The following is a 24,021-nucleotide window of genomic DNA, read 5'->3' as shown; positions in this document are numbered from 1 at the left end:
TGCTGTGAAATTTACATTTCTTTGTCTCTCCTCCCAATGATTTGGAACAGGCTATCAAACTAACAACCTAGTTCAGCTCCCTGGCAAACGCTTCTTAAGCTATGTCTATCCGGCAAATGTGCACAATTTTCCTACTTTTAAATGCTCTATAAAGTATACATATATACATACATTTTTTTTATTTAGACACCGTGTTTGATATCTTTAATATGTTACCATTTATTTTAATACTAAACATGAGTAAGCAGTGAGGCATGCCCAAAACTTTGTGTCCTAATTTAAAACATTAGTTTCTTTTGTAGCCTGTGGTTTTGTTCTTATGCAGTTTTGCTGTCAAAGCCTAAGTACCGTTATAATGTCAAGTTCTATCTAAATGCCATAATGGATACTTATTCCACTTCTTTTCTCAAGCTGGCATCAAATATTTTACACTTATTAGATCTTTGGGAGAGAAGGTCAGAGAAGCCAGACTGAAATGGTTCAGTCATGCACGGAGGAGGGATAGTGAATATATTGGTTTTATTGTTTTTATTGTTATTTAACCTTTATTTAACCAGGAAAGTCCCATTGAGATTAAAAACCTCTTTTTCAAGGGAGTCCTGGCCAAGGGGCAGCGAAAGAATACAGTTACATTTAAAATTAAATTAAAACTACATACAAATCATATAAAACAGTGACAAATCTACAATTGGTAGATTTGTACCAATCTACAATTGGTAGATGAACGCTGGAATAGGAGCTGCCAGGCAGGAGGTCTCGAGGAAGACCAAAGAGACGATTTATGGATGCAGTGAGAGAGGATATGAAGGTAGTTGGTGTGAGAGAGGAGGATACAGAGAAAAGGGTTAGATGGAGAAGGTGGATTCACTGTGGCGACCCCTGAAAGGAAAAGGCCAAAGGAAAAGAAGAAGTTACTTTGTTTTTATTTTTTGTCAACGTAGGGAAAGTGACAAAGGAAGTGGTCAAATGACCTTTTTTGTCAAGAATGGGCAAACCAACAAATATTCTCCAAAACTGGATCTTTTAATACAAAAAACGTAATACATTTGTAATATAGGCCCCCCGTTCTATATGCAGGAACATGCAAATGCATGGCTGCCCTAGTTGGAGTATAAGATATTTATGGGTCTCACAAATGTAATTTGTGCAAACCTTTTTTGGTAAGGTTAGTTATAGTTATTTATCCTCTCCTACGGGGCCCTGTCTTCTCTCTCAAATTTGCGGAACAAAACAGATAAGCATCCATGGGCTGTTAGAAAGAGGCTGGTGGAAACTGATAAATGAGGCAGAGCTGTGGCCTCAGCTCAGGTGGCTTGTTTTTCCTCAGGATCTAGTGATACCTCGATGAGAGTGCAGTGATAATCCTCTCGAAGCACACCTAATCCCCAAGAACTTTTACGATTAAATCAGTTTGGTGTTCATCTCTAAAATCCGTACAGCTGTGTTCTTGCCTTTGTTTGTCCAGCTGACAGCCATTAGAGCTTTTGTTAAAAAGGATGTTCTCAGTTCCACCCTCACAAATGGCTGTTTTTTGACCTTTATTAATGCTTGAAAGTGGGACTTTGTAAAAATGCTGTTCCTAAACACACTAATCAGTGCAACATATTTTTATCTGCCGATAGGCAGCGTACACTTGTCTGTTTAGTCTCCAGCTCGAGGACATTTCAATAGCGATTGTTAAGGTCAGGGTTTCATCATCGTCTTTCCTATACTCAGACCTCAGGATTTGATGGGTGACCTTTTGGCCACAAGCCCAATTCATTCATCTTTAAACGCCTGCGTCAACAGCAGTACAAACAGTCTGATTTGCCAGATGTTGTCTGAGTCATAGTTTTGCTCTCAGTCAGCTTCCAGCCTCTACTTCATTCTTCTGTATTATGACCGCTCCCTCAACCGGCACCATGTCTGAGAGACTGGCTTTTTCAGTCGGATTGCACTCACTTGCCTGCTCTTTTAACACCCTACGTACCCATGTATGCTCTACAATTGAAGATACCTCTTCAGCACTGACATGATTACGTGTGCTCCCGTGCAGATTTGAGTACAGTGAGGCTGCAGATAGAATACTGATGTGATTGATTTGGGATTTTTGTTCAATCCATTAAAATCCTGTTAAGTGCTATTGATAAAAGAATAAATGTCTGATAAGGACAGCAGCCTTAAAATCCTAGTGTGGCCTTCTGTACCTGTGACTTAAGCATTTAAAATTGTAAACTCTGTTTTTGTTCCGCATTTTCTTTCTACTTAACATAATTAATCCAACACTCCAGTTATATTCTGCCACTCTACACTTTTTATTTGGTTTGCGGTCCCGCAACTGCAATATCAAACAATATATCATCCTCCCCTCAGCTTATTTTGGCATAGCTGTATTTTCTCTGTGCGGAGTAAGTAATAATGTATTTGTAAAATCATCTAAAACAACTGACAGTTAACAAGTTAACTGAAAGTTGTAAATAGCACACTCAAGGCTGCACTCAAATCTTGCCAACTCAGTTTTCATTGCTAATACTGTTTACATCTTTCTGCGGTGTTTGCCTTTTTTGCACTGTTACCTCTGGTTATGACAGGATGTTAATTATCATTATTTATTTGTCAATACTTATCTGGATGCACTGCGGATGACAAAGAAAGATTTTGTACAGGGAAACACATTTCCAGACTCTACAAGTGTCAAAGAATACTTTGAATTGCAATAATTTCAGTTTAATTGTAAACTCTTGAGTCTTGAAAATCAGATAGACAGGTTTCCTATGTCTGGGCTCTGGTACAGATCCAGCCATAATGGGTGTCAAGCAAATTCATACAAGATAACAGATCACTAGCTGGCTATCTGGAATGTGGTATTTTTTTAAATGTTGTTTCTCAAAACATTATGTATACCCCAAAAAGATTTAAATGTCCAGTTTAGGTAGATATGAGGCTGTAGATTTCATCTAATATTTTGTACTACCCAGTAGACTTCAAGTATAACACAGATGTCCTGTTTAATATATCAGGGTGTTTATTATATCTGAGCACTGACTGAAAGCACAGCCCTTTTAATAAGGATTGGGACGTCCACTCATTCATTGTTAGTTTGCTTGTCTGAAACCAGCTTAAAGGAAAAAGGAAAGGGACAGGATAAGCTTTAGCTGTGCTGCTTTGAAAATAATATTTTGCATTACTTTGAAAAGACACCATACACCTACTGCCAGATTATTGAAATAAAAAACAAGCTCTTTATGAGATCCCTGTCCACTGTTTACTGCTGTGCTGGCAGATTCAAATTGTCTTTTTTGGGGGGGGCTTTTTTTGTTAACAGTTTCATCCATAATAGCAGACAGAGAGGAAAGAATCGATTCGTGTTACAAATGACATCTTTATAGAGCCATTAAGACCAGAGAACGTTGTGCCCGAGTGGACTCCTCTAGAGGTCAGCATGATTTGGCAAATTCTTTAGGTTTGAATATTAAGTGGGAGGTCACGCCACTGAGATAAATTACCGAAATGTGTTTCTGAGGAAGACCTGTATTACCACAAGAAACAGGAGAATAAGGCTAATTGGTAAAAAGATACTTAGCTTTGGAATTTCATTGGTGTTTAGAAATGCTTTGCTTCTTGATTGATATCCTAATGGACTTGTAGACCATTTATTAACCAGCCTTTGAATGTGGAAATTGCAGTGTTTTGAATAGTTTACAGTGAACCATTTAGTACAACTTCATTATTATTGATTTTCTAACATGTCTTTATTGCATTTGCAAGGTCTGTGTGTCATGTGTCATACACTTTATTACGTATCGCAGGGGAAGTATCTGATGAAAAAGAATTCAATCATGTCTAAATTGCATGGACTACTTCATAGTGTCTGTGAAAGTTGTATAGATTTCCTTAGACTGAATATGTGAATCCTACTTACTATCGGTTTAGAAATTGTTTTCCTATTGATTCAGCTGTCTTTTATCATACTGCATGAAAGGCCTAAATTTTCTTGTATTCTTCCATCAAAAATACTGAAAAAGAAAGCGTACGGATTGAACTAGTCCTTTTAAAATAGTTTGATTTTACTCACAAAGTTCTTTCTATCCTACTTCACCTTTTCATAGCATTGCAGTTTCTTGTTCTTATTTGAACCTTAAAAATTATGCTTTTTGTTCCCTGGTAACATGTAAATTATTGGGACTAATGTTATTTTCTTTTCACTTTATCCAATGGCCCAAGGTAAATGCAAATATGTGGTCATTCCTGGTTGCTCTATAACTGTTACTTTGTAGTTTGATGTATTGTAACAGTCAAAGGAATGTCCCTTCACTTCAGTTGACCTCCCCTTTCCCTTTCCCCTTACTCTGCGGCTAAAATCAGAGAATGGATTACCATGGGTTTCCATGGTAAGAGCCCTACAATTTAAAATTGACGCGTTGTAAAAACTTATGGCCGACACTTGTTCTCAGGTCACCAGTTGCCATGACAGCTGTCGCATTTTCTGCAAAATATAGAACCCTAGTGTCATTTAAAACATATTTCTTTCTCCTGGGGGTGTTTTCAAGTGTTGTTCACCACTACAGTTTCATCTTCCTGTCAGTCGCCTGGTTTAATGTGGAGCTTCACGAGAGTATGAGGGACCAGCTAAAAAATAGGGTGGTAAATTACTGATTCATAACACTCAGTGTTTCATGAAATGGCAGCAGCCCTACTGGCCCAACCGAATCGAAATGGAATTGTCATAAACAAACTACTTATACCTACCGTTCTGGGGGGTTGGGTATTGCATGAGTCATACTTCTCAATTTGTGATGTAGAGATATCGAATGGAGCAACACGCAGCATTTCCTCTGTTTCTCCCCGTCTGTTCTCGCTCTCGCTCTTGCTCTTGCTCTCTCTCTCTCTCTGCCTCGCCTTCTCCCCTCGGTCTGTGATCTTTGATGCAGAGTCAGATCACTGCAGCACAAGTTCTTAAAGGCAAATACTCTCGTCTGTCTGCAGTAGAAAGTGAGTCCCCTATTGCCCAAGTGCCCCCAACCCCACCCCATACACACACACACACATACAGTATAAACACACAGGCTGCAGAACTTCAATATAAGACATTCATACACTGAACAATAAATTACATGAGTAGAAAATGTTGTGATGCTTGTTTTGCTTTGGTCTATTTCTTTTTCTCCCCATGACAGTTTGCTTATACTGAGTAGACTCCACACATAGTCATTCCAGTATAATTCCCATCAACCATGTAACTACAGTATGCCTAATATAGACACAACCGAGCTCGCAGCAAGAACTGTGTATAGGGGCCAGCCAAGTCCTCATACAGGGTGTTCCACATTGTGTTCCACATGGGATGTACCCCAAGTCGATTTTTGCCATCTCTAAAGCACATTATGTGATTTTGATGCTGACCTCCAGTTTTACAAGAACGCATTACATAGTTCAAAGGTGTTTTAATCAAGCATAATGAATCATAGTCACTTCAGGCATAATGGTAGAACAGAAAACACTCATGTAGAATTTATTTAAAGTATACATTATACTTTAAATAAATTCTACATGTGTTTTTAATTCCACAACCCTTAGTACAGGATAAGAGGCAGAAGATGGATGTTTATTGTTATTATTATGATTGTTATTATCAGCAGTTGTAGCAGTAGTAGAAGTATTCTTATTATTTGTATAACTATTTTTTGGGATTTTTTTTTGAGTAGTTAAACATAACAATGACCACATTAAAAAGGTAAAATACGACTAACACTTTTTCTTCTTTAAAAATATTCTGTTTATATTAATTATTTCTTAAGATCCTGAACTGCTGAAAACTAGATGTATCCAATGTCGTTCCATATTTTATTCTCATTGTTTTTGACCTTGAGTCTTCAATTTCTCACTTTGAAATTGTGCCAGCTGAATATCCGACCTTCATAGTGTCTGAGTTCTCACAAGTCATGCATTCAGTTAAGTGTTTAAAATCAGTTTTTCAGTGGGTACAGAGAAAATTTCATATGGAACAATAAAGCTTCATTCAAGTTTTCTCACACAACTATCATGATAAATTACTATACCCCAATTAACTGGACTAAATACTCAAGGTTATTGATGTATGATCTTCCAGACACATTTTCCCATTTATTTACAGTAGAGAATAAAAGTTATTTCAGAGAAAACTCACATAACATTGACCTGACATGATACAGTTAGCATAACACAGATACAAGCTCACTTATGTTTTAGGGTGACATAGAAATGTCTTATTTGAGTCCTGTATCCACCAGGCCAAACACCTCAGTGGATTGTCACATCTGAGAAATCCCGTCTACTGGCAGGACCCAATCCCTTCCCTGTGGCATCTGTCAGCACTATGACAATATTATGACACTATTTTGGGCAATTTTGCGAGGGTCAAAAAAATCATAGAAGACCATCCATGCTTTTTACATCTTTTCATTTTAAAGTGAAATTATTACATCAGTAATGTAATCTGGCTCAGAGACTGACTGCTTAAAAGGAGAACATCCATTCTTTTTGGGCTTGAAATAGAGATTATGGCCAATGTTAAAAACCACTTAACGCTCTTTAACCTAGCATTAAAATGTACACCACCCTATCCTTTTGTACCTGAAATATCTGATATTTTTTACCTGAACATGCCAGCAGTGCAATCTGTTTAGGAGGGTCTGTTGAAAACTCATGAAATTGATGACTGGAATGAGTGACTTTGCATGGGTTGAACAGACAGGAGAACAACTATTTATTTATTTATTCATTTATTTATCCATCTATTTATTTATTTCCGACATCCCGATTACATTATCCTTGTCTCTTCCCTATGAATTGAAAATTGAGGCAAGCTGATGATGAGTCATGTACTCTCTTGTGGCTCGATATAGCTGCTGAATTACCCTTGAGTTGTTTTCCAGCTGAAGTTGGCATGGTGACGTGTCTGTCAAGTGGGCACAGATGGTCTGGTGGGACAACTGAGGTACCACTGAAACAAGATCTGTCTGAGAACAAAAGACGCTATTGATCTTGGCAACAAAGCCGACTGCATGGCATTAGCTTGGTGTTTGAGTCTGCTGGAAAAAGGTGTTTTAATTTTACCTTTTCTGTGTTAAACGAAGACAGGCTCACTTAATGAACAAAGTGCACCTCATACAGCCCAGTGATTTTTTTTTTTCTCTCACATTAACTGTTCGTCTTTCTAATCTGTATCTCGCTTTGGAATTTTTCAGAGGTCAGTAGTCATGGGTTCTGATTATCTATTTACATTAATGCATGGAGTCACATCACTGCAATATTGGATCAGAAAAATCTTGTTGTTATTAACTTAACAGACCTCAGGGAGCTATGCAGTAGAAAGTACTTAACCATTTCTTAGCTCCAGAAATAATATTTGCTCTGACAATATTATTCATTTTTATTGTCCATTTTAATCCCCCTTGTGAACCATTATTAGGCTGTGATTATATAAGTGATTATTTTGACCATATCATAATTTTATCCATAATTTCCAACTTCAAGCTTTATAAAATTGAATGCTTATTGGATTTATTGCATATCAGGTTGCGTGTATTTATGTAATGAGGGAGGGTGTAGCCTAAACACCCTAAGTCAAGGTGTGCATAATTATTAGACAGATTCTGCTCCTCGGGAAAAAGGGCAAAAAAAGACATTTAACAGTCTTTCAGAGGGATTTAGCACTCTTGAAATATCTAAGATATTGGGCCATGGTCACAGAACCATCAAACATTTTGCTGCAAATAGTCAACAAGAAACATCTCGAGAAGAAAAGACGCAAATTTACCACCAAAGATTTGAGAAGAGTCAAACATGAAGCTACTAGGAACCTATTATCCTCCAGTGCCGCCGTATTCCACAGCTGCAACCTACCTGGAGTGTCAAGAAGTACGAGGTGTTCTGTTCTCAGAGACATGGCCAAGGTGAGACTGGCTAAAACCACCTCTGATCAAGACGCATAAGTTGAAATGTCAAGAATGGGCCAAGAAATATCTGAAGACAGATTTTTTTTCAAAGGTTTTGTTGACTTATGAGATGAGAGTGATTCTTGACAGACCAGATGAATGGGCCAGTGGTTGGATCAGTAATGGATACAGAGCTCCACTTTGACTCAGATGCCAGCAAGGTGGAGGTGGGGTACTGGTTAGGGCAGGTATTATTAAAGATGAGCTAGTGAGACCTTTTCGGGTTGAAAATGGACTCAACTCTCAGACCTACTGCCAATTTTTTGAAAACACTTTCTTTAAGCAGTGGTATGGGAAATTGTCTACATCTTTCAAGAGGACTTTGATTTTTATACCAGACAACGCTCCATCAAATGCATCAAAGTACTCCACTGCATGGCTCTTCGCACAAGCATTGGAAACTGCTCTATTTTCCTACATCCAGCAGTGAGGATGAAGTGGGTCAAAATCTGTTCTTTTACAAAAGATGTAAACAGCAGCAGTCAGTCTTTCAAATGACCGCAGGTTATAAAGTTAGAGATGACAAAAGAAAAACAAATGATGTTTTTGTGATCAAGCAAATTGTTGGTTGTAGCTTTTCACCCATTCACCACCAATCCTGCTTCTAGTAGCTTAGAGTGGATGGTCTTGGAGGGGAACCCTCCCCTGCCCAAGTACCCAACAGGAACCTTATAATCAAGAAGGTTTCACCATTTTCATAGATATAGCTCATTGTAAAATGCAGTTTTTTAATTTCAAGTTTTTTTCCCCAACCAATTTCATTACCTCGACTGTCCATTGATATTTGTGTGTTCGATAATTTATTGCAGTGTCATTGTCTGCTGCATTTCTTGTCGGACTCGACATCTTCAACAATATACACGGGGAAAGATCACTTTGATGGGGTCATGCTGCCCTCTGATGCCCATATTTATCCCCCAGGTTACCTGTCAGCATGCTCGGTGTTGGCCGAGATCACTTTGCGTCCTCCTATATGCTGCAAATGCACCAACCCTAGCAACTCATCAGTATGGATAGCAACATTCACTGTTGTTTTTGTTGCAGGTTTCGAAAGAGGGAAGGAGGACCTCTTGCCTCTGCCTTTGAAAGAAGACTCACATTCCATATCCAAAAGCAAGGTAAAAATGAACCAAAATCTTATGACTAGGAAGTGGAGATGATCTGCTTTTGCTGTGTGTTATGATGAGAAAAGAATTACTGCCCTACATGCAGTCTTATAATTCATATCCAGTCTGGCTTCTGGCATTTGATGACATACAGCGTCTCACCCATTATGTACACTGTGCACACCAAACATATCTTTAATAAAGTCATACAATAGCTCTGATTTACAACAGAAACTGTTGCATCAGAAAGGAATCCTATTACTTGACACAACTGTAAATCATGAATACACATGACGCGCTCATCAGTCCAAAGATTACGTTAATTCTGGCCAGCTTCAAAGCCTTCTGTCAGGAAGGCTTTCCAAAAGCGTGACAAGATATGGATGAAGCCATATCTGCAGACTTGAATTAATCTTCAGGGGTCCGCTATCAACAACCTTTGAAAGCTGAGAAACAGAATCCAGCCTCAGCTATGTTTTCACTGATCATAACTGGAATTTCTGAAGTCTCATCCAAAAGGGGGTGAAAGAGAGCAATTTTGTGCTTTGGTGTTTATCAACCCTTCTCTTTACCTGGCTGTTGGCGCATTCAGCTTTAAGTAGCGATGCTTAAGGATTCCAACACATCCTAGTCTGTTTTTATATTCTAAATCAGCCACATTGGCTTGTTAGGAGAGCTGGCAGACACACCCACACTGACATTTATAGGCTTGTTTTTTTTTAACCAGGCTCAGCTAGAACAACCGTGGGAACAAATGAGCTTGAGAGGAGCAAGAAAGTTGATTTTCCAATTAACAATCGTGTCGCTTTTGTCTACCAATCGATTTAAACAGGGTTTATAATTCAGTTTATCAGGTAAATATGTTTTGTACTGATTGTGAAAGAGAGATTGCTTTGTAGCCACCCATGCCATGAATATATCAATTGATTAACAATGTCATCGTCATTTATTAACTATTAGTGCCATTAGACTATTTAGTCATGTGTATACTGCAAGTCAGATATAAACAACACAAACCACACTGCGACTTGGGCCACTTCCTAAGTGGTGATGAATGTCACTCAGGTCTGATTTGTATTTTTACCTTTTGAGACAACAATTCAAACATTCATTTTATTTGCAGAAACATTTATGTTGTTAAAAGTCAAAAGGTCTCATTTTATTACAGTAACAGAGTATCCCCAAAAATATTACCTTTTGGGATCTGACATTAAACGCTTAAAGGGTAAAATTGCCCTTGCAATCACCACCAGGGAAAATTTGCAGAAAAATAATTTGTGCAGTAGGTCAGATTTCAGTACAGATGCTTTTACTGTGAACTGAGGCTAGTACTGCTCTCTATTAATTAAATGTTTATATTGTAAAGACATTTATTATAAAAGTTCAATAGATCAGCTGCGGGTATGTATCTTGACTCATAACTTTGCAAATATACCTAACCTGGTTTTTATGGTCATGAATGTCTGAGGAAACATGAATTAAAGTTTGAGAATTCAAAATAAAGCCTCAACTTTGGGAATGCTATTGTTTTTTGCTGTCTAATTACCTATACAGAATGTGAAGTTCTGTGAGTTAATTTATTTTCATATGTCTTATCACTCATCTCTGGCAGACCCTCACATTATGTTTGGGTCTGCTGGGAACGTCTTGCAGAGTCCCCTGTCAGAAGGCGTTTCAACTCCCACCTCCGGCAGAACTACAACAATGTCCCGAGGGAGGCAAAGGACATTGAGTCCAAATGGGCCATATTCTGTGCTCTCATTGTCAAGGCAGCAGATTGGAGCTGCGGCCGTAGGGCGGTCGGCGCCTGTCGGGGCGGCAACCCTCGAACACGCTGGTGGACCCAAGCAGTCAGGGATGCTGTCTTATTGGGCCTTTCTGACCTGTGGGGCTCTGAAGGCAGCTGACAGGTACCGGCAGGCCAAGCGGCATGCGGCTTCAGTGGTTGCCAAGGTAAAAACTTGGGCGTGGGAGGAGTTAGGGGAGACCATGGAGAACGACTGCCAGCGGGCATCAAGGAGATTCTGGTCTACCATCCAGTGGCTCAGGAGGGGGAAGTAGTACTCCGTCAACACTGTATACAGTGGGAGTGGGGGGCTGCTGACCTTGAGATGTTGTAGATAGGTGGCAGGAATACTTCCAAGACCTCCTCAACCCCGTTGAAACACTTTCCAGTTCGGAAGCAGAGCCGGGGGACTCTTGAGCTGCAAACCTATTACCGGGGCTGAAGTTGCTAAAGCAGCCAAAAAGCTCTTCAGTAGCAGGGCCTCAGGGATGGATGAAGTCCATCCTGAGTTTTTAATGGCTCAGGAAGCTGTAGGACTGTCCTGGCTGACATGCCTCTGCCGCATTGCATGGATGTCGGGAATAGTGCCACTGGATCGGAAAGGGGGATTGGGGTTGTGCTCCAACTACAAGGGGATCACACTCCTCAGCCTCCCTGGTCAGGTCTACCTAGCGGTGCTGGAGAAGAGGGTCCACCGAGTTGTTAAACCTTGGACCCAGGAGGAGCAGTGTGGTTTTTGTCCTGGCCGTGGAATAGTGGACCAGCTCTATACCCTCGGCAGGGTCCTCAAGGCGTCATAGGAGTTTGCCCAACCAGTCTACACGTGTTTTGTGGATCTGGAGAAGGCATTCGACCGTGTCCCGTGGGCAATGTTGTGGGGGTTCTCTGGGAGTATGGGGTACTGAACTCCATCATATGGGCTGTTCTATCCCTGTATGATTCGTGTTGGAGCTTAGTCCACATTGCTGGTTGTAAGTTGGACTCCATCAGGGCTGCCCTTTGTCACCAATTCTGTTAAGTGGCCGCAGGATCGAGTCTCGGCTCTTGCAGATGATGTAATTTCGTTCTGTCACAGCCAAGTGTGAAGTGACTGGGATGAGGATCAGTACCTCCAAATCCACGATCATGGTGCTCAACCGGAAATGGATGGAATGCCCACTCCTGGTTGGGGGAGAGGTCCTGCCCCAAGTGGAGGTGTTCAAGTATCTTGGGGTCTTGTTCACAAGTGAGGGAAGGACAGAGTGGGAGATCGACAGGTGGATCGGTGCGGCGTCTGCAGCAGTGCGGACTCTGTACTTGTCTGTTGTGCTGAAGAAGGAGCTTCGCCTTTTGGCTCAGCCCTCAGTTTCACGGTCGATCTACATTACCACCCTCATTTACGGTCACGAGCTGTGGGTGGTGACTGAAAGAACAAGATTGCGGTATACAAGTGACTGAAATGAGGCTGCAGCCCCAGCGACCCGACTCTGGATAAACGGGGGAAAATGGATGGATGGATGGATGGATGGATGGATGGATGGATGGATGGATGGATGGATGGATGGATGTCTTATCTCCACTACATCCCATTATACCCAAACATTTCAGAGGCTCTATTGAGATAAGAAATAGACTTAGACATAGGTAAAAATAATGGGGATTTATTGGTAAAAATGTTTGTGTTTTTTCATTAACAGTCTGAAACAAAGCTTTATAATGGCTCGGACAAGGATGTTTCAGCATCGGGAGGAAAACTCACGAAGAAGGAGTCCCTCAAGGTAACAGATAATGGAGAGCTTGTGATTTGTACCTTGACTCTTGTCTTTATTTACTGTTGATTTTGTACAAAATGCACAAAAAGAGGTTAAGTGGTATGAACTTAATTGCCCTGTGTGATCTAACAGCTCTGATACCAATGTTACCGCCATATATCAAACAAAATGCATTACCATTATTTACATTCTGATATGCTGAGAAGACAAGCCATTCTTTGAATAGACAGAAGTGTCAATCTAATTTCATGATGTGCTTCCAGTAAAATTGAGTGGCATCCCAAGTGTGAAATATTAATATTCATGTTTGTTGAGGGCAGAGTGATGTCTTAACACACTGTCCCTTTGTCGGTGCTCCCGGTAGGTGCAAAAGAAAAACTACAGGGAAGAAAAGAAGAGGGCAACCAAGGAGCTCCTCAGTACCATTACAGATCCTTCTGTCATTGTCATGGCCGACTGGTTAAAGGTGAGATACAATCTGCTTACCTTTTTATAAGATTGCTTTGTGGATGTAAAAGTCCTAGTGTCATTTGTGATGAAAAAGATATTGACTTTTATACACTCACACACACACACACACACACACACATATATATATATATATATATATATATATATATATATATATATATATATAAACACTAGTAAGTGTTATAAATAACACTTCAAATATATCCTGGGGTGTTTGGTCCTCTCAGATGTTAGAAGCCCCATATCCTCTGTGAGTGTGCACTTGCATGTTCATGTGTCTCTTTCAGTATGACTATATGAAAATGTGATTTAGCTCACTTCCGTTACTCCTCTATCGTTCTTTAAGATGTCCCTTCCATTTTCACAAACCAGTGAGCATCTGATTCAATGACACATCACTGAACTTTAATCGAGACCTGATTGTAAACATTAGAACAAACCCATCACATCACCACTTGTTGCTGTGAGATACGCCAAAATAAGCTACGTGTGAAGTGAACAGCAAATGCATTAATAAAGGCTCTGCACAGGCATTGATATTAGGAAAGTATTAGAGACCAGTAGGTATGAGTTTCTGAAGCAGAATGTATTTTATTCATTTGTCATAATTTGTAATTTTTTTTACATAGAAAAGGATTTTATCGACATAAATGTCCTTGAGAAATTTATGAATTATGTGTTGTAACCATATTAGCCCTGGCTCTCGATTGTATTATGTGAGGAGAACTCATTATACAGTATGCATTTGTACTAGGGTTTGAAAATGTATATTGCAATACATAATAAGTAGTAGCATTATAATTTTATTTAGAAACACAACACAAGCAACTTTAACCAACTTATCAGATTAAGCAACAATGTCAGTGCTTTTTTTGCATTGTACTAGAGGCAGCTCAGTGACTCTTACAATCTTTAAACTTGTTTGAAGCTTAGCTAACCTTAGTATTGGTCTGTCAATCTAATTGTTTTACCCATCTACATATTGAAAAACCTAAAAATTGCTCTGATTTATAATTTTGAATTATATATTTCTATATTATGTATTTTAAATCATTTAAAAATAAGTTCAAGTGTTCAAGGACCATGTTCAAATGAAAATATGACACCAAATCGTTCCTTGTAAAGGAGCTGCATTTGGAAATATCTTTCCACACTTCTTCCTTAAATCTATTCAAGAACTTAAAGAACTGCTTATCGATTGTGTCTTATGTTGGTGCCGATTTACCTTTCATGAATTCCTGTACTGCGAGTGCAATGACACTTCTTTAACTAACTTTAATCAGTAAATGGTGTTTTTAGATCCGCGGAACCCTAAAGAGCTGGACCAAACTTTGGTGTGTGCTGAAACCAGGCGTCCTGCTCATCTACAAAACCCACAAAAATGGCCAGTGGGTGGGAACAGTGCTGCTCAATGCCTGCGAGCTGATCGAGAGGCCGTCAAAGAAAGATGGCTTCTGCTTCAAGCTCTTCCACCCCTTGGAGCAATCCATCTGGGCTGTTAAGGTCAGGATATACCTTCAACCAAACCTACCAAGATCAGTCAACATGAAGGGTCAAGTTATGGTCTTGGCTGGAAAAATAATGCCACACTTCTGTAAAGTTCTTGGATCCACAAGAGATGTCAGAAAACTAAAATGCTAAATTAGCTCACAAAGTCTGTGTTTTTCAAAAGTAATTCAGCACAATAGTCTGTCTGTCTGTAAATCTGTTGTTTCAAGTTTCAATCTTTAACTTCTACTTTTTCTAAAAGCAATTATAAATTATTTTGCAGCTGGCAGTACTTGTGATGACAAAAGTTCACACACTAGTTGTTGCTATAATAATTGGACAACTATGAATAATTATTACTTTTTCATACTTTTATTTATTAAGCATTTTACAATTAATATGAAACATGCCATGAAAAGTAATTGTTATTTTTGTTATAACTAATGATTTGTCAGTGAATGCCTCTTTAGTGACCCCTTGTGATACATTATATCTTCATCTTTTTTTTTTTTTTTTTGGACTGTTCCCATCAGGTATCACTGCAGTGAATCCACTCCGTCCATCTAACCTTCTCCTCTACATCCTCTTCTGTCATACAATCTGACTTAATGTCCTTTTTTGATCCATCCATAAATATCCCTATGGTCTTTCTATGGGCAAATCTCCAATTTCATAATATAATTCCAGGTTCTTTAAATATATTGGCTCAATAGTTGTAAGGTAGATCAGTGGATATACAAACACAATACCTGTCTAAGGAGGGGAAGTGTATGATTCAGCTTAAAAAACAAAAAACAATCCTTTGAGTCTCGCTGCTGTCTCAAAAGGGTTAACTATACAAATGCAAAATTAAGAACTTCTCTTTGTTTAATTTTGGACAATTAGAAAAAATATTATACAGCTACCAAGCCAGCATCACATTTAACAATGACATTTTTGAATTGTTTCAGTTTTCATCCACTTCAACTGCAACTGTCTTTGCATTGAATGTGTTTACCCTTGTGTTTTTGCAATGAAAATATTCAAATCAAAATTAACAGCTGGCATTTTGAATGAAGTTTTTTATTTTCTCACTTCAGCTGTTCTAATATACCATCCATTTCTTTCTCCTGCTCATCACTAAAATCTAGTGGGGTTTTTTTTTTTTGTTTTTTAAATAGATAATAACACCTACCTGTGTAACTTGAACTGCGCCCTCCCCCCGTTTATCTTCAGGGCCCGAAAGGAGAGGCAGTAGGCTCCATCACCCAACCATTACCCAGTAGCCACCTCATCTTCCGCGCTGCCTCCGAGTCTGATGGTGAGAGACCCTGCCCCCTTTGTTAATTGTCCTAAAATTGCTTATTAAAGATCCATTCATGTGAATTTACTCACTAGTTAATATCCCTATTCATTCTTGAAGATATATTCTGAGAGTTTGTATTTTTATGTCATTCTGTAATATTAACTAATTTTCAGCAAATTGTTTTGATTTTTCACAAATCTCTGGTATGTTTGCATTAGATATACATTCCGGGTGGATCATCGGCTTCAGATTAGTAGTGATGACATTATTTTCTCATTATATATGTAAATATATCTTAAAAAGACATTTTAGGTGAATTTAGAAAAAAGTGTCCCTCCTCATCAGTCAAGTTGACATTATCCATGTGACATTAATGTATGTCTACCTTGGTGTTTTGTACAAGGGCCAATACAATGTCTTCTGTTCCAAGTGAAAATGGTGTATGCTGGTCTATTGTGATGTCATGAGTTGTTCAGATGTGACCTGAGCTGACAGACATGTCAGGGTTGAATACATATCAGTACAAAGAATTGCAACAAAGTCCTCAAGGCACTTAGCTTAAAACAGCTGGCATAGTTCATCTGAAGATAATTCAACTATTTTCCCTTTTGGGGACCCACTCAGGTTGTTTTGTTATTAATGGGTAATTTGTGTATTATTGTAGCTGTTTCAGCATAATAATCTTAAGCCACTCATTCCCCCAAATCACTTTATCAGTTATCAGTTGAGTAGTAACATGGTTTTTATTCGTAGTGTTAGTAGTTAGTAGCTTAGTAGTTAGTAGTTTGTAGTTAGTAGCACCACAGTCCGCTTGGCGCTGTCTGTGGTGCTGAAACGTGTAATCCAGTCAGTATCGCACACAGTCTCTGTCCATGGTGCTGAAGTGTGTGAAATCACACTCCATTTTCCGTGAGCTTCAGCACACAATACATTTCTGCTTGCCGTGTACATGGTGTCCTCATGATAGATGTCAACTCATGTATCACAGATATACCATCAAGTACTATAGTATTCATAAATAGATGGATCACATTTTAATGATAGATCACGAGGCAAACTATGACGCTGCGTCCCTCTGGCTTTCCTCAAAATTTATGATTATCTCCCAGTACAACTGGTCAAAAATTGTTTGTTCCGTCAGCAAACATGCTGCAAATGTTTTTTGTCATTTATTTTTCATGACAATATTAGAAAATTATCAGAAAAAGGTTGGAATACAGAAGAAATCTGATGTTAATCAACGCTGGATTTATCTACCCTAGAATGAAAAATTTTTCTGAGAACCCATAGCTTCAGACTCATGGTGTATCAGGGTGTTAAATATGTGATTTTTTTTTTTGTCCAGGCCGATGCTGGATGGATGCCCTTGAGCTGGCCCTAAAGTGCTCCAGCCTACTGAAGAGAACCATGATCCGCGAAGGAAAGGAGGACATGAGCACAGTGGCTTCAGGGGGAGAACACTCCATTAATTTCTACAGCCTCCTCCGGGCTCACAACATGCATGGTTTCCAGTCAGTATAAAATTCAGTGCCTCTTTCAGTTTCCATGTTTGTTAATATACATATATATATATATATATATATATATATATATATTATTAAGACAACCAATTGTGCAAGTTCTCCTACTGAAAACGATGATAGAGGCCTGTAATTTTCAGCATAAGTACACTTCAACTATGAGACAGAATGCGAAAAAAAATTATGAAAATCACATTATCTGATTTTAAAGAATTTATTTACAAATTATGGTGGAAAATAAGCATTTGGTCACTTATAAACAAGCAAGATTTCTGTCTCTCACAGACCAGAACTTCTTTTGTAAGAGGTGCCTTAGTCCTTCATACGTTACCTGTATTAATGGCGCCTGTTTGAGCTGGTTATCAGAATTAGACACGTGTCCACAACCTCAAACAGTCACACTCCAAACTCCACTATGGCCAAGGCCAACGAGCTGTCAAAGGACACAAGGAAACAAAATTGTAGACCTGCACCAGGCTTGGATGACTGAATCTGCAATAGGTAAGCAGCTTGATGTGAAGAAATCAACTGTGGAAGCATTTACTAGTGAATGGAAGACATAAAAGACCGCTGATAATCGCCCACGATCTGGGGCTCCACACAAGAACTCACCCTGTGGGGTCAAAATGAGATAAGAATGGTGAGCAAAAATCCAAGAACCACACAAGAGGACCTAGTGAATGACCTGCAGAAAGCTGGGACCAAAGTAACAAAGACTACCATCAGTAACAGGCTACACTGCCAGGTACTCAAATCCTGCAGTGCTAGACGTGTCCCCCTTCTCAAGCCAGTACATGTCCAGCCTGTCTGAAGTTTGCAAGAGAGCATTTGGATGATCCAGGAGAGAATTGAGAGAATGTCCTGTGGTCAGATGAAACCAAAATAGAACTTTTTGGTACAAACTCAACTTTGTGTTTGGAGGAGAAAGAATGCTGAGTTGCATCCAAATACCACCATACCTATTGTGAAGCATGGGGGTGGAAACATCATGCTTTGGGGCTGTTTTTCTGCAAAGGGACCAGGACGACTGATGCGCGGTAAGGGAAGAATGAACAGGGCCATGTCATTATCTTGAGATTTTGAGTGAAAACCTCCTTGCATCAGCAAGGGCATTGAAGATGAATTGTGGTTAGGTCTTTCAGCATGACAATGATCCCAAACACACACCGCCCAGGCAACAAAGGAGTGGCTTCGAAAGAAGCATTTAAGGTCCTGGAGCGGCCTCGCCAGTCTCCGGATCTCAACCTCATAGAAAATCTTTGGAGCGAGTTGAAAATCCATATTGTCCAGCAACAGCCCCAAAACATCATTGCTTTAGAGGAGATCTGCATGGAGGAATGGGCCAAAATATCAGCAACAGTGTTTGAAACCCTTGTGAAGACTTACAGAAAGACTTTGACCTCTGTCATTGCAAACAAAGGGTATATATTGCGATAACCTTTTGTTCTTGACCAAATACTTATTTTCCACCATAATTTGCAAATAAATTATTCAAAAATCAGATAATGTGATTGTTGTTGTTGTTGTTCAGAATTTTTTCTTTACACTGTGTCTCTAATAGTTGAAGTGTACTTATGATGAAAATTACAGGCCTCTCTCTCAACTTGCACAATTGGTGGCCGACTAAATACTTTTTTACCCCATTGTATATTAGCAAAAATCTCAACCCACCCTATTCCATTACTCCTGCAGGTTTAACGACAGTGATCATTTGAAAGACCCAGACCTCTATTCTGACAAGTCAGACAGAGAGGGAGAGCAGGACCATGAAGAATCAGATCCAGAAGGTCTGGAGAAGAGCGAGGAGAGTGACAGTGACACATCAGAGCGCCAAGATGACTCGTACATTGATTTGGACCCTAATGAACATCTGAGGGAAACTTCCTATCTGGAGCAATCCCATGAAGAACTGGGAGAGGTAGGAACTCAAAGCTGGTGTTTTATTCATACTGATCTTTTGATAAAAGGCTTTTCAGACCCAGTGGGATTGAAGCAGCAAACCAGTATCCCATAGGATTTCTTTCAACTGTTTTTATCTTCGGTTTGAATAACAACTTTGACTAAAGCTTTCTGCATAATGATGAGAAATTTGTGCAATCCGCTACTAAGGCTTTTGGGAAATCTATGACATTCTGGTGCTTTGATTACATTCTGTGTGAGTCTGGAAGGGACTGTGAAGGCGTGATGATGAGTCTGAGAGTGTTATTGCACATTTCCATACTGATGAAATCTGAGTTCGACAGCTCACTAATTAAACACCTACTGGAGCTGAGACAAAATGTTTATAGTATTGGGCTAATTAAAGCAGTATGTGGGTGTGCAAGAGGAACAGTGTGGTTTTTTTTTCAAGTAAGACTAATCAAAGACATGGTCTTCAAAAAAAAATGTCTGCTGTATTGTTGCAACCATGTTGCATAACTAGCCGCCACTGCATGTCTTCCCTCTCTAGGCTGGTGAGGCTGCCCAGACGGAGACCGTGTCAGAGGAGAATAAATCCCTAATATGGACTTTGCTCAAGCAAGTGCGGCCCGGAATGGATCTCTCCAAAGTGGTGCTGCCCACTTTTATCCTGGAACCAAGGTCCTTTTTGGACAAGCTCTCAGATTACTACTACCACGCAGACTTCCTCTCTGAGTAAGACTGACATGGAGTTTGCTATTTCTGTGTAGAACTCTTTCACTGAGGCATGGTATGACCTCCTGTTTTGAAAGCTCATCGCAGAATCAATGACAATTCTTCCATTTATACTCCTCTCATTTTAAACTATCATAGATAATTTTATAGGGCTCTTTTAAGTTGTGGATATCAAGAACATTTCCCTAAGCACATCTTCCTGTCACTGTGGATACTTGATATCGGGAGGACAGCTAGGGAGAGGAGGGTCACAAAAATTTTCAGTTGCAGCTGACATGCACATGTGTGTGTGTGTGTGTGTGTGTGTGTGTGTGTGTGTGTGTGTGTGCGTGTGCGTGCGTGTGTGTGTGTGCGTTTGTCAGGGCTGCTGTTGAAGAAAATGCCTACAACAGGATGAAGAAAGTGGTCAAGTGGTACATCTCCGGGTTCTATAAAAAGCCAAAGGTCTGGATGTTTAATGCCTGCCCCAGCCAAACCTATATACTATTATACAAATCAAGAGAAGCAACACCATTGTCTGAATTAACTATTTTTACTAATATCTGCTTTATTTTTATTTTTTTAAAACCCCAGGGGTTGAAAAAGCCTTACAACCCCATTATTGGAGAGACATACCGCTGCATGTGGCTTCACCAAAAGACCAACAGCAAGACCTTCTACATTGCAGAGCAGGTAAAAATACATCTTGTGAATGAAAACATGTAATTACATGTCATTTAATATCAATCCAAAGTGACTGTGCATATCCATGTAGGTGTCCCATCATCCACCCGTGTCAGCTTTTTATGTCAGCAACAGGAAAGATGGCTTCTGCCTCAGTGGCAGCATCCTTGCCAAGTCTAAGTTCTATGGTAAACACACACATGCACAGATACATGCATACAATCCTCACACAAAGGCACATAAAGTCTACATTTGAGTTTACAGGGGGAATTATTAGTTTCCCTCAAGGTTTGCTGTTGACCCTCATTTATTCTTCACAGGAAATTCTCTGTCAGCCATATTAGATGGGGAGGCTCGTCTCACTTTCCTCAACCGTGGAGAGGACTACATCATGAACATGCCGTACGCTCATTGCAAAGGTAAGTTTGTTAGTGTAAGGAAGAGAGCTTCCTCAGACTACTTCCTGGTACAGAAGTGGAGGGATGCGCATTTTGCTTTTTTCATTATTGACGCATTGGCGCGTGATGGTCTTAATGTATCTTTTTAGTTGCCAGAAATTGATCCTCAGTTTCCCCAAGACCATGGAATGTTCTTGATGTTTCTCTTGAAGGAGAAATATCTACCCCCTTAATAAACTTTCAAGAGATTTTCACAGCGCCTGCTGATTCTTCCATCAAACAACTTATCTACTGATGCACTCTTTCAGCTCTTAATTTTGCACTGCTGTTTATGACATATGGGCAAAATTTGTTATCTGACATGTACATTTAGTTTTCTAATATAATGTTCCTTTTGAGAACTGAAGGCAAACTGAAAGCAATGCCCTTTTAAGAGTTGATAAAGTTAGTGACTGCTAAGCTACAACCATTTCAAATCAGTCTGCATTTGACCATCAGATCAGAAGTGAGTGATCCGAATCACAATATTTTATTTATCCCCCAATAATTGCTTTTGGTTGAAAGAAGCATTTGCCAGAGTCAAGTGGGGAAGAATTAAAATAGAACTCTATATAAAATAAAGAATAAAAATAGCGAATAATAAAAATAAAATAAAAAGAACAGTAAAGATCAACATGTATACATGTGTATTTATAAGTACATGTATCCATGTATATGATTATATAGTAATTTTGTGTATGAGTAGGGGTTGTGGTACAGTAAAACATCACAGAAGACAATGGATCTATTGCTCATACGGAGAATTATTGCACATGATGACTCCACCGACAGCCAACTGACACAAAGTGTCTGACACTCGGAGTGAGGAATTATACAGCCTGATGGCTGCCGGCACAAATGATTTCCTATAGCGCTCAGTGGTGAATCGTGGTTAGATCAGTCTGGAGCCTGACCAGCACATCGTGGAGTGGGTTGGTCACAGTGTCCAGGATGACCTTCACCTTGTGAAGCATTCTCCGATCTTACCCCAACGTCAAAGGGTCCAGCTTCATTCCCACAATGTCACTGCCCTTGTGTCTCAGCCTGCTCAGTCTATTGGCATCCAGCCTGCTGCCCAAGCACACCACAGCATAGCAGATAGCTCTGGCTACCACAGACTCATAGACCATTTTAAGCATTGTCCTGCAGATGTTTAAAGGATTCAGTCGCCTGTGAAGGTTGTCCGTGTTCTGTCTAGAGTCCAGTTTGTTGTCGGGGACTACCCCCAGATATCACACTGACCACTGTCCACACTAACCCCCTTGATGAAGACAGGGGTCACCAGCTCCTTGGTCCTTCTAGGGTCCACCACAAGTTCCTTCATCTTTGCCACATATCACTGAAGATGGTTCAGCTCACACCATGTGACAAAGTAGCCCACAGCAACTCTGTACTCAACCTCATCACCCTTAATGATACATCCAACCACTGCCGAGTCATCAGCAAAGTTCTGACAGGACTCTCTAGCAGCTGAAGTCCATGGAGTAGAGGGCAAAGAGGAAGGGAGAGAGGACAGTCCCCTGTGGTGCCCCAGTGTTGCTGACCACTCTGTCTGACACACAATGCTGTGGGCGCACATACTGGGGTCTGCCAGTCAGGTAGATTCAAAGCATTTATTGTCACATGCACAGTGTAGAAATGCGTTTCCCTGCCCACTGTGCGTTAGGTAGTCAGTAATCCAGGAAAAGAGAGGGGAGTCCACCTTCATTGCTGTCATCTTCTCAACCAGTAGAGCCAGACGGATGGTGTTGAAAGCACTGGAGAAGTCAAAAAACAAGACTCTCACAGTGCTCGCCATCTTGTCCAAATGGGTGTAGACGCGGTCCAGCAGGTAGATGATGGCGTCCTCAACTCCAAATCGGGTCTGGTAGGTGAACTGAAGTGGGTCCAAATGGGGTTTGACCAAAGGTCAGAGCTGCTCCAAGACGAGTCTCTCCAGGGTCCTCATAATGTGGGAGGTCAGGTACCAAAGACACAGCGTCTTTGGTACAGGAACGAGGTAGGACGTCTTCCACATCACAGGGACCATCTGCAGATTCAGGCTAATTTGAAGCTATACTGACGAACACCACAGCGCTGGGTGCCATGGGTTTTGAGCACCCTGGGGCTGACCCCATCAGGGTCCACTGCCTTGCCAGAGTGGAGTTTCCCCAGCCACCTTCTAAGATTGTCAGCTGTGATGTTCACTGTGAAGGTGGAGGTGATGACCAGGGAAGCAGGGAAGTAGGGGAGTGCTGTTAATCCTCTGCTTGTGGAAGGGTGGGTGCGAGTCACCCTCCGTGGTAGATGGGAGGCTGTAAGGAGAGCGAGGTAGAGAGGGTGGAGTAAGTGATGGTTGTTGGCAGGGAGCAGAGGTGATGATGGGTGTATGTGCAGGAGGGGTGGGGGCTGTGGAATCAAATTTATTAAAAAAGAGATTAAGTTCATTGGACCATTCTTTGCTGTTTTCAATTCCTCTTTTTCCCGCAGACCTTAGACCAGTGATGGTCCTCTCCAGACCTCTCTGGTATTGCTCTGCTGCCATTTCCACTCCAGTGTCCTCCTGTATTCCTCCTTGGCCTCTCTAATCGTCAGCTTTAGGTGTCGCTGGATGGTTCTACCCTCCTCCCTGTCTCCAGCCCTGAAAGCCTCTTCTTGTCGTTGAGGAGGGTTTTAATGTCCTTTGCTACCCAAGGCTTATTATTTGGGTAACACTGAACAATCTTGGCTGGGACACAGAAGTCGATGTAGTGCTTGATGCACTCCGTGACACCGTTGAAGTCCTCACCATTAAGCTGGCAGAGTCAGTCAGTGATCTCAAAGCACCCTTGCAGTGCCTCATAAGCCTCTTCCGACCATCTCCTCACTGTACTTGAGGTCGCAGGCAGGCTCTTAACCAGAGGCACAAAAGCAGGGCTGAGGTGTAACAAGTTATGATCTGACCTG

The 24,021-nt window shown here is 40.4% G+C and overlaps 1 protein-coding gene across 9 annotated transcripts in view; it reads left to right on the top strand.

Annotated features, from left to right (window-relative positions):
• The window catches only part of osbpl8 (oxysterol binding protein-like 8), an 83,020-nt gene that overhangs the window by 47,979 nt on the left and 11,020 nt on the right, over positions 1-24,021 (top strand). For all 9 annotated transcript variants that reach the window (XM_086146856.1, XM_086146861.1, XM_086146852.1 and 6 more), the window contains 12 exons: positions 9,000-9,073; positions 12,524-12,604; positions 12,963-13,064; positions 14,369-14,572; positions 15,773-15,857; positions 17,188-17,353; positions 19,055-19,280; positions 19,812-19,996; positions 20,359-20,440; positions 20,570-20,668; positions 20,751-20,847; positions 20,980-21,078. In XM_086146856.1, the coding sequence (XP_086002982.1) occupies positions 9,000-9,073; positions 12,524-12,604; positions 12,963-13,064; positions 14,369-14,572; positions 15,773-15,857; positions 17,188-17,353; positions 19,055-19,280; positions 19,812-19,996; positions 20,359-20,440; positions 20,570-20,668; positions 20,751-20,847; positions 20,980-21,078 (1,500 nt within the window). The remainder of the gene's footprint in view (positions 1-8,999; positions 9,074-12,523; positions 12,605-12,962; positions 13,065-14,368; positions 14,573-15,772; positions 15,858-17,187; positions 17,354-19,054; positions 19,281-19,811; positions 19,997-20,358; positions 20,441-20,569; positions 20,669-20,750; positions 20,848-20,979; positions 21,079-24,021) is intronic.

Source organism: Fistularia commersonii, chromosome 5 (genome assembly GCF_037954325.1).
Source record: "Fistularia commersonii isolate RoL2024-O1a breed Wild chromosome 5, RoL_Fcom_v1.0, whole genome shotgun sequence".
Classification (NCBI taxonomy): domain Eukaryota; kingdom Metazoa; phylum Chordata; class Actinopteri; order Syngnathiformes; family Fistulariidae; genus Fistularia; species Fistularia commersonii.
Note: the sequence above shows the minus strand (reverse complement) of the source record. Positions and strands in the feature narration are given on the sequence as shown.